The sequence below is a fragment of the Nycticebus coucang genome, chromosome X (assembly GCF_027406575.1).
Source record: "Nycticebus coucang isolate mNycCou1 chromosome X, mNycCou1.pri, whole genome shotgun sequence".
Classification (NCBI taxonomy): Eukaryota; Metazoa; Chordata; class Mammalia; order Primates; family Lorisidae; genus Nycticebus; species Nycticebus coucang.
Genome location: NC_069804.1, coordinates 89,280,967 through 89,292,991, shown reverse-complemented (window position 1 = coordinate 89,292,991; position 12,025 = coordinate 89,280,967). Strand labels below are relative to the sequence as shown.

The 12,025-nt window shown below is 35.2% G+C and overlaps 1 protein-coding gene across 2 annotated transcripts in view; it reads right to left on the bottom strand.

Annotated features, from left to right (window-relative positions):
* ATP7A (ATPase copper transporting alpha) overlaps positions 1–12,025 on the bottom strand; it is a 219,408-nt gene that overhangs the window by 96,142 nt on the left and 111,241 nt on the right. For both annotated transcript variants that reach the window (XM_053579634.1, XM_053579635.1), the window contains one exon: positions 6,629–6,769. In XM_053579634.1, the coding sequence (XP_053435609.1) occupies positions 6,629–6,769 (141 nt within the window). The remainder of the gene's footprint in view (positions 1–6,628; positions 6,770–12,025) is intronic.

The window sequence follows — 12,025 nt, the reverse complement described above, 5'->3', positions numbered from 1 at the left end:
AAAATGCTCAAGCCCACCCAAAGGCATGGAAATTAAACAATCTTCTGTTGAATAACAGATGGGTGAAGGAAGAAATAAAACAGGAAATCATTAACTTCCTTGAGCATAACAACAATGAAGACACAAGCTACCAAAACCTGTGGGATACTGCAAAAGCAGTTTTGAGAGGAAAATTCATCGCTTTAGATGCCTACATTCGAAAAACAGAAAGAGAGCACATCAACAATCTCACAAGAGATCTTATGGAATTGGAAAAAGAAGAACAATCTAAGCCTAAACTCAGTAGAAGAAAAGAAATATCCAAAATCAAATCAGAGATCAATGAAATTGAAAACAAAAGAATCATTCAGAAAATTAATGAAACAAGGAGTTGGTTTTTTGAAAAAATAAATAAAATAGATAAACCATTAGCCAGACTAACTAGAAATAGAAAAGTAAAATCTCTAATAACCTCAATCAGAAACGATAAAGGGGAAATAACAACTGATCCCACAGAGATACAAGAGATCATCTCTGAATACTACCAGAAACTCTATGCCCAGAAATTTGACAATGTGAAGGAAATGGATCAATATTTGGAATCACACCCTCTCCCTAGACTTAGCCAGGATGAAATAGACCTCCTGAACAGACCAATTTCAAGCACTGAGATCAAAGAAACAATAAAAAAGCTTCCAACTAAAAAATGCCCTGGTCCAGATGGCTTCACTCCAGAATTCTATCAAACCTTCAAGGAAGAGCTTATTCCTGTACTGCAGAAATTATTCCAAAAAACTGAGGAAGAAGGAATCTTCCCCAACACATTCTATGAAGCAAACATCACCCTGATACCAAAACCAGGAAAAGACCCAAACAAAAAGGAGAATTTCAGACCAATCTCACTCATGAACATAGACGCAAAAATTCTCAACAAAATCCTAGCCAATAGATTACAGCTTATCATCAAAAAAGTCATTCATCATGATCAAGTAGGCTTCATCCCAGGGATGCAAGGCTGGTTTAACATACGCAAGTCTATAAATGTTATCCACCATATTAACAGAGGCAAAAATAAAGATCACATGATCCTCTCAATAGATGCAGAAAAAGCATTTGATAAAATCCAGCATCCTTTTCTAATTAGAACTCTGAAGAGTATAGGCATAGGTGGCACATTTCTAAAACTGATTGAAGCTATCTATGACAAACCCACAGCCAATATTTTACTGAATGGAGTAAAACTGAAAGCTTTTCCTCTTAGAACTGGAACCAGACAAGGTTGTCCTCTGTCACCTTTACTATTCAACGTAGTGCTGGAAGTTCTAGCCAATACAATTAGGCAAGACAAGGAAATAAAGGGAATCCAAATGGGAGCAGAGGAGGTCAAACTCTCCCTCTTTGCTGACGACATGATCTTATACTTAGAGAACCCCAAAGACTCAACCACAAGACTCCTAGAAGTCATCAAAAAATACAGTAATGTTTCAGGATATAAAATCAATGTCCACAAGTCAGTAGCCTTTGTATACACCAATAACAGTCAAGATGAGAACCTAATTAAGGACACAACTTCCTTCACCATAGTTTCAAAGAAAATGAAATACCTAGGAGTATACCTAACGAAGGAGGTGAAGGACCTCTATAAAGAAAACTATGAAATCCTCAGAAAGGAAATAGCAGAGGATATTAACAAATGGAAGAACATACCATGCTCATGGATGGGAATAATCAACATTGTTAAAATGTCTATACTTCCCAAAGCTATCTACCTATTCAATGCCATTCCTATCAAAGTACCTACATCGTACTTTCAAGATTTGGAAAAAATGATTCTGCGTTTTGTATGGAACCGGAAAAAACCCCGTATAGCTAAGGCAGTTCTCTGTAACAAAAATAAAGCTGGGGGCATCAGCATACCAGATTTTAGTCTGTACTACAAAGCCATAGTGCTCAAGACAGCATGGTACTGGCACAAAAACAGAGACATAGACACTTGGAATCGAATTGAACACCAAGAAATGAAACTAACATCTTACAACCACCTGATCTTTGATAAACCAAACAAGAACTTACCTTGGGGGAAAGACTCCCTATTCAATAAATGGTGTTGGGAGAACTGGATGTCTACATGTAAAAGACTGAAACTGGACCCACACCTTTCCCCACTCACGAAAATTGATTCAAGATGGATAAAGGACTTAAATTTAAGGCATGAAACAATAAAAATCCTCAAAGAAAGCATAGGAAAAACACTGGAAGATATTGGCCTGGAGGAAGACTTCATGAAGAAGACTGCCATGGCAATTGCAACAACAACAAAAATAAACAAATGGGACTTCATTAAACTGAAAAGCTTCTGTACAGCTAAGGACACAATAACCAAAGCAAAGAGACAACCTACACAATGGGAAAGGATATTTGCATATTTTCAATCAGACAAAAGCTTGATAACCAGGATCTATAGAGAACTCAAATTAATCCACATGAAAAAAGCCAACAATCCCTTATATCAATGGGCAAGAGACATGAATAGAACTTTCTCTAAAGATGACAGACGAATGGCTAACAAACATATGAAAAAATGTTCATCATCTCTATATATTAGAGAAATGCAAATCAAAACAACCCTGAGATATCATCTAACCCCAGTGAGAATGGCCCACATCACAAAATCTCAAAACTGCAGATGCTGGCGTGGATGTGGAGAGAAGGGAACACTTTTACACTGCTGGTGGGACTGCAAACTAGTACAACCTTTCTGGAAGGAAGTATGGAGAAACCTCAAAGCACTCAACCTAGACCTCCCATTCGATCCTGCAATCCCATTACTGGGCATCTACCCAGAAGGAAAAAAATCCTTTTATCATAAGGACACTTGTACTAGACTGTTTATGGCAGCTCAATTTACCATTGCCAAAATGTGGAAACAGCCTAAATGCCCACCAACCCAGGAATGGATTAACAAGCTGTGGTATATGTATACCATGGAATACTATTCAGCTATTAAAAAAAATGGAGACTTTACATCCTTCATATTAACCTGGATGGAAGTGGAAGACATTATTCTTAGTAAAGCATCAGAAAAATGGAGAAGCATGAATCCTATGTACTCAATCTTGATATGAGGACAATTAATGACAATTAAGTTTATGGGGGGGGAAGCAGAAAGAGGGATGGAGGGAGGAGGGTGGGGCCTTAGTGTGTGTCACACTTTATGGGGACAAGACATGATTGCAAGAGGGACTTTACCTAACAATTGCAATCAGGGTAACTGGCTTATTGTACCCTCAATGAATCCCCAACAATAAAAAAAAAAAAAATCAAATAATATTTAAATAAATGGAAAGATACAACAAGTTCATGGATTGGAAAACTCAATATTGTTAAGATATTAACTCTATCCAAATGGATCTAGAGAATCAATAAAATCACAAACAAAATCCCAGCAAATATTTTTGTAGAAATTTTAAACTGATTCTAATATGTATGTGGAAAGAAGGCTGAATGTAGTGGCTCATGCCTATAATCTCAGCACTCTGGGAGGCTAAGGCAGGAGGACTGCTTAAGCTCAGAAGTTTGAGACCAGCCTGAGCAAGAGAGAGACACCATCTCTACTAAAAATAGAAAAATTAGCCAGGCATCGTGGCAACCGCCTACTCAGGAGGCTGAGACAGAAGGTTCACTTAAGCCCAGGAATTTGAGGTTACAGTGAGCTATGATGACACCACTGCATTCTACCCAGTGCAACAGAGTGAGACTCTATCTCCAAATAATAAAATAAAGTAAAATAAAACAAAATCAAATTTATATGGAAAGAAAGAGAAACTAGAATACCCAAAACAATTTTGAAAAAGAAGAAAAAGTTAAGGAATCGCACTACTTGATTTCAGCACTTATATTAAAGCTACAGTAATCGAAATTGTGTGCTATTAGCTAAAGGGCAGATGCACAATCAATGGATCAGAATACAGTGTACATAAATAAACTGATAAATATGAGGTCAAATGATTTTCAACAAAGATACAAAGGCAATTCAGCAGAAAAACAACAGACTTAGTAACAAATGGTGCTGGGAAAACTAGATCTGTATGCAAAAAAGGAAATTAAACTCAACCCATACAAAATAATGTATACAAGCTAATTCAAAATGGATCACAGACCTATATGAGAAATCTTTTAGAGGAAGACACGGGAGAAAAATCTTTGTGACCTTTGATTAGGCAAATATTTCTTGGATATAACTCCAAGAGTATGAGTTCTATAAGAAAAAAAGTATAGAAACTGGAATTCATCAAAAGAAAAAACTTCTGCTCTCTGAAAGAGACTTTTAAGAGACTGAAAAGCTAAGCTACAGACTGGAAAATATTTAGAAAATACATATCTGAGAGAAGACTTATATTCAGAATATAAGAAAACAAAAAACACAACTAAAAATTTAACAAAAGACTTAACAGACATTTCACCAAAGAAGGAATACAAATGCCTAATAGGCATGTGACATAATGCTCAGCATCATTAGCCATTAAGGAAACAAGAATGACTAACGCAATTCTACACATCCACTAGGATGTATATAATTGCATTTTCTTGAGACAGGGCTTCATTCTATCAGCTAGGATAGAGTGCAGTGCAACAATCATAGATCACCGTAACCCTGGAATCCTGGGCTCAAGCCATCCTCCCACCTCAGTCTCTGATTAACTGGAACTAGAGGCATGCATCATTATGCCTGGTGAATTTTTAAAAATTTTTTGTGTAGAGATAGAGTATTGAAAGTAATGAATATTACATCACAATATTTCTGTGAAAGATGTAGAACAATCAACATAATTTTGTAGATAAGGAACAGTCCTAATAGAAAGTGGTGAAACTTACTTTGGTTGTAGCACCATTTTCATTTTTTATTTTTGTGAAGAAATGCTGCTGCAATGAGATGCTTTATTTTAAATTTTCATTTTTTTCCCTCATTTCCTTAGTGCTGGGAAGATTGTGATGAATGCTTAGTCTGGTAATGTCGACATATATTGTGTGTTCTTCTGAACTGTTCATGTCATTATATAATAAACAATCTTGGCCCGTCTAATTCAATAATAAAATAATCTAAACTCCACCATGCCCTAAAAGTACTGCATCCAAACTCCTTTTTTCTCTCTTTTATTCTTTTTTTGACATAACATGCATGTATTCATAATAAAAAATAAAATGCTGTGGTATAGCAAGTAATACAATTGGCACTCAATGCACTGTCAATTTATAATAGTATAACTATGCTTTGTAGACTGGCAAGCAACAGTGCGAAGCAATGAGGGCACCACAATTTGGCTCTGTCACAGAGTTAATTTGGCTCAATTAACTCTGTTGTTGTAGTGGGAAAGCATTCATAAACAATACATAAATGAATGTGCATGTACTCTAATAAAACTTTACTTATAGACACAGAAATTTGAATTTCATATGACTTTCATGTTTCTAAATATTATTCTTCTTTTGATTTTTTTCAACCATGTAAAAATATAAAAAACATTCTTAGATTATAGCCATATGAAAGCAGGTGGCAATCTGGATTTGGCCTACAGACAGTCCACCAATTTCCAACTCCTGACACACACACATGAAGATTCTTAGAATAACTACAGGTACATCATGCAGTCTTCAGAAGGCTTTTTTATAATCTGAATGGCATCTTCAACCACAATATACTTAGAATGTCGTTGATGCTCATAATAATGTAGTCTTATTTGGGCATACCAAAAAAGGTGTACTACTAATTATCTAGATATTTCACTTTAATTTTTAATTGCAAAATAATTGTCATAATATAAAAGAGAAGGAAAACCCACTAACCCATTTTCTGAGAACATACATTTTAGTTAAGATTCAGAGTAACAAAATGTATATATAAATGAGTATCAAAATTTATATACATATAAAACATAAATCTATAAACACACAACCACCACAATGTCAAGATTCCACATTCATATTTTTAAAACTGAAATATGTATAGTTTTTCTTTTTTAAAGAGGAATTAATAGGTCCAAGAAAACTTATCTAGCTTCAAGATAAGAAGTATGAAAGTGTTTATTGTCAAGTATGTCAATGTGTTTGCTTCTATCTCAGTTTTAGAAGTAATTTAAATTATTTTTTCTGAGACAGTCTCAAGCTGTCACCCTGGGTAGAGTGCCATGGCATCACAGCTCACATCAACCTCCAACTCTTAGGCTCAAGCCAAGCAATCCTCTTGCTTCAGTTTTTCTATTTTTAGTAGAGACGGGGTGTCACTTTTTGCTCAGGCTGATCTTGAACTCAAGAGCTCAAGCAATGTGTCCACCTCAGCCTCCCAGAGTGTCAAATTATTTTTTTTAATTGAGACAGAGTCTCATTTTGTCACTGTTGGTAAAGTGCTGTGGAGTCATAGCTCACCACAACCTCAAACCCTTGGGCTCAATGATCCTCTTGCCTCAGCCTCCCAATAGGCGCCACAATGCCTCGCTAGTTGTTTTAGAGATCAGGAAATCCACCCTCCTCAGCCTCCCAGAGTGCTAGGATTACAGGTATGAGCCACCATACCTGGCCTAGAAGTAATTTAAATTTCCTAGAAGAATTCTAGTCAATGACATTTGACTTCAATTTTCAAAGAGTAACTTACTTTAATGTGATGTACACCATTCACTTTTCCAATTTGTTGCTCAATTGTCCAAACACAGGAATTGCAAGTCATCCCATCCACAGTGATGGTAACAGAATTCACACCCATACTTGGATCCATATTGATTTCTTCTTTACATTCCTGTTAGAAACAATAAGCTCATTAAAATTCAGCTATGGAAATAATCTTTCCTTGAATTTTCTCCCACCTCACCAGTTAAAAATGTGCTAGTAATAAAATATGATCAGTATCATTTTCTGCTTTCCTAGGAAAAAGTTTTTGTCACCTTTGATATGGTAATGGAAAGTTGTTTCTATGGCGGTGCTGACAAAAATCTGGGGCTGGGCGCAATGGCTCACGACTATAATCCTAGCACTCTGGAAGGCTGAGGTGGGTGGATTGGCTGAGCTCAGGAATATGAGAGCAGACTAAACAAGAGTAAGACTCCATCTCTACTAAAAATATAAAAATTAGCCAGGTGCTATGGTAGGCCACTATAGTCCCAGCTACTCAAGAGGCTGAGGCAAAAAGATCGCTGGAGCCCAAGAGTTACTATGAGCTATGACACCATGGTACTCCACCACAGGTGACAAAGTAAGACTCTGTCTCTAAATAAATAAATAAATACAAAAATCTGCAATACTTGAATAATAAAAGTAATTACCCTTCATAGAGGGCATTCCTGATTACTAAAATTCTCCCCTACACAATCCCATTGAATATTTGAAAGTAGATGTAATTAAGAACTAAGCAAAAACAACAAACATCCTTACAACAGACAACAAGATCCAGCCTGCCCCCCATCAAGTTTACCTATCTGACCCCCCCCTTTACCATTCACAACCCCCTCTCTATGACAATTGTACTGGCCTCCTGGCTATTCCTCTTGCCACCTTAGGGCCTTGGCTTTAGCTATTCCCTTGGTTTGGAATTTTCTTCCTCCAGATATCTGCTAGGCTAACTTACTTGACTCCTTCAAGTCTTTGTTCAAATTTAACCTTCTTGATGAGGCCTGTGTTGACCACCATATTTAAAATTGCAATCATATACGTATATACACACATACTCTGATTCCCCTTACCTCTTTCTTTTTAATTTTTTTAATAGAATTTACCACCTCCTATTATACTCCATAATTTGGTTATTTTGTTTACTGCTTATTTTTTGTCTTCCCATGGTAATTTAAAAATACATTCACAAATTCTTTGTTACTCCTGGCTTTAAGAGGTAGATTTAACTCCTTTCCTCTTGAGTGTGGCCTGAACTTGGTGACTTGTTTCTAACAAATAGACTATGGTAGAAGTGACAAGGTATGACTTCTAAGACTAGGTCATAAAAGGCATTGCAAAGGTGTTAAAAAGGCTTTGTGACCTCCTCTTTGACCTCCTTCCTGAATCACCCAATGGGGAAGGGGTGTGCTACCGGCCATTTATGAAGCCATCCTTACGAAGAGGTTCATGTGGTAATGAACTGAAGCCTCATGTCAACAAATAGCAAAGACTTGAGGCTTCTCACCAATAGCCAAGTGAGTGAACAGTGTTAGAAATTGTTCCTTCTGAACCAAGTGAAACCTTTAGACAACTGTAGCCCAAACCAATATATTGACTACAACTTCATGAGAGAACTTGAGCTAGAAAAACCCAAGTAGACCACTCACAAATTACTGACCCACATAAATTTTGAGATAATAAATGTTTGTTGTTCTAAGCCACTAAATTTGTGGGGAATTTGTTATACTGCAATAACATGTGATATTAATCATATGAAATTACCATTGTTGCATGTACCAATTGTCAAATATTGGCAATTACATACAGACCAAACTAATATAGCCCATGGAAACAATGGTTTCCTCTGGAGAGGGGTAAGGAATATTAGGGGATAAGAATGAGAAAAAGAATTTTTAGTGTATAACCTTTTGTACCTTTCATTCCAAATGGTATAAAAATGATTATTGTATCATTTTAGTTTTGCTAAGCTTAGAGGAACCTTTAATAGAAAATGCTGCTGAACCATGCCCTCTGCTACTAACAAAGCAAGATGGTTAATATTCTCTTATAACTTCTCCAATGTGTTTCTGTGAAGCTTTGAATAACTGGACAACCTGGTCTATAATATTCATATTATAGCAGTTTCATCTAAGACACAAATATTCTTTTTTAAAAATTGATATATAATTCATATGCTATAAAATTCACCCCTTTAGAGTATACTGTTCAAAGATTTTTAGTACATTTACAAGGATGTGCAATCATAATAACTATGTAGTTGCAGAATATTTTCACTATCCCAAAAAGAATCCTCATACCCATTGGCAATCATTCCTCATTCCCCTCCACTCACAGCCCATCCTAACCACTAATTTACTTTCTATCTAAGGATTTGCCTATACTGGTCATTTCATATAAATTGATTCATTCAATATGTGGCATTTTGTGTCTGAATTATTTCACTTAGCATAAGGTTTTCAAGGTACATCAATGTGTAGACTGTATGAGAACTTCATTCTTTTCATTTCTTAATGAATCACAAAAGCTTTTAATGCTTAAAAATCCAATTTATCTATTTTTTTCTATTGTTGCTTGTGTGTTTGGTGTGATATCTAAGAAACAATTACCATATCCAAGGTTATGAAGATTTACTCTCATGTTTTATACTAACAGTTTTTGTAGTTTTGGTTCTTACATTTAGTATGTTAATCCATTTTGAGTTTATTGTTGTATATGGTGTATGGTAAGGATCCAATGTACATTCTTTTATGTGTGGATATCCAGTTTTCCCAGCACCATTTTTTAAACAGTATTATTGAGATATAGTTCACATATCTTATAATTCACACATTTAAATGTAGAATTCAACAGAGTTAATATATTCACAGACATGTGCAACCATCACCACGGTCGATTTTAGAACATTTTCATCACCTCAGAAAAACAAACAAGCCCCAAACCCTTTAGCTATCACTTACCACCTCATAAGCCACCCAACCTTCAGTACTAGGCAACCACTGATCTACTTTCTATCTATATAGATTTTCCTCTTATGGGTATCTCATATAAATGGAATCATATGTGATCTTTTGAAATTTACTTCATCCATGTATCATGTATTCAATGTTCTTCCATGTTATAGCACTTACCAGTATATTATTCCTTTTTAATACCAAATAATCTGCCATTGCATGGATATACCATGTTTTGTTTATCCAATTGTCAGTTGAACACTTAACGTTGTTTTAACCTTCTGACTAAGAATAATGCATGCTATAAGCATGTTTTTGTTTTCATTTCTCATAGGTAATACCTAAGAGTTGACTTGCCAAGACATATAATAACTCTATGTTTAATTGTTTGAGGAACTGCCAGACTGTTTTTCAAAGTAGCTGTACCATTTTACATTCCTACTAGCAGTGTATGAGGGTTCCAATTTCTCTGCCTCCTCACCAGTACTTATTATTATCTGACTTATTGATTCCAATCATCCCAGTGGATATAAAGTGGTATATCATTGTACCTTTTATTCACATTTCCCTGACTACTAGTAATGTCAAGCATCTTTTCATATGTTTGTTGGCTATATGTATATCTTTGAAGAAATGTCGATTCAAGTAATTTACTCATTTTTAATAGGGTTTTTGTTGAATTACAGGAATTCTGAATATTATTCCCTTATGATACATGATTTTCGAATATTTTCTCCTATTAATTAGGATGTCTTGCCACTCTCTTGATAATGTCCTTTGATGTAAAAAAGTTTTTAATTCTGAAGAAGTTCAATTTATCCTTTTTTTTCCTTTGTTGTTAATGTTCATTTTTAAAATATAAAAATCCTAGAAAAGCTACAGGAGGTTAGGTTGACCTCTCTTGGTCTTAACTTTTGACTTGCACTAATTCTGGAACAATTGTAATTTATAACTTGATTTGAAACTGACTATGTCTATTTGTGTTATTTACTTTTAAATTTGTAGTTAAAGCTATTTCAAATACAATAGTTAACACTAGTGTCAGTCTTCACTGTCTTTACGGAAACACATTATCTATTCAACATTTAAAAAAAAAAACCTTTTGTCAACTTTTTGTTTCTAATGACTTAAAACAGCCTTTATTCAAGGTAAAAGAAAATAACAACTTCTAATAAAACATACTGGCAAAGATTCTCACATTTTGGTAATTTATGACTTATAAATAATCTACTTATAAAAATAAACTGTCGTTGCTCTGAGAAATTCCATCTGCCTTACTCTAGCCAGAGCAACTGCTGCCATTAGGACAAAATCTGAATCTCTGAATGAATCATAAGTGAAAAAAGGGAAGAAGTAGAAATGAATTAGTTTAGGAGGTAGAAATACTCTAGCTCAACATTTTTTTCTACATTGTCTGAATTTTCTACTGCACAAAATTTCATGCTATAGAGATTATTTATGTTAATGTGTATCTTTCTCTGTTTCAAATTTTTATTATGAAAAATTTCAGCCATATATAAAAGCTAAAATAGTACAATGGACATCTGGTATATCCTCTAATTAATTCAATAACTGTTAAACATTCTGCTATATTTGCTCTATTCTTCCTAAATTATGTGGATATAAATTTTATAAATGATAATACTTCAGCATGAATTTACAAAGAATAAGAACTCCTACATAACTACAGAATCATTATCACAACTAAGAAAACCAATAGTTGTGCACAACATACATCTATTCTCTATTTAAATCTTTCCAAATGTCCTAAGAACAGATTTATAGCTTTTATTTTTTCGAATTCAGGATCCAGACAATGTTCATATGTTGCATTTGGTTATGTTTCTTTATCTCATTTAATCTAGAATAGCTCACTCCAATTATATTTCTCCTATGAAGAGTTTTAAAGAATCTAGGTCACCTGTCTTGACATCCACTATTTATTTATTTATTTATTTATTAATTTTTGGAGACAGAGTCTAAACTGTCACCCTGCGTAGAGTCCTGTGGAGTCATATCTCACAGAAACCTCCATCTCAGGTTCAAGTGATCCTCTTGCTCCAGTTTTTTTCTATTGTTTTAGTACAGACAGGGTCTCTCTTTTGCTCAGGCTGGTATTGAACTCGTGAACTCAAGCAATCCACCCGCCTCAGCCTGTCAAGAGTGCTGGGATTACAGGCATGAGACACTGTGCCCATCCTTTTTTATAAATTTTCTTTTGAGACAGAGTCTCATTTTGTCACCCTTGATAGAGTGCTGTGTCATCATAGCTCACAGCAACCTCAAATTCTTGGGTACAAGTGATCCTCTTGTCTCAGCCTCCCATGTAGCTGAGAGTACAGGCACCTGCCACAACACCTGGCTATTTTTGGAAATGGAGTATCGCTCTTGCTCAGGCTGGTCTTGAACTCCTGAGCTCAGGTGATCCACCAACT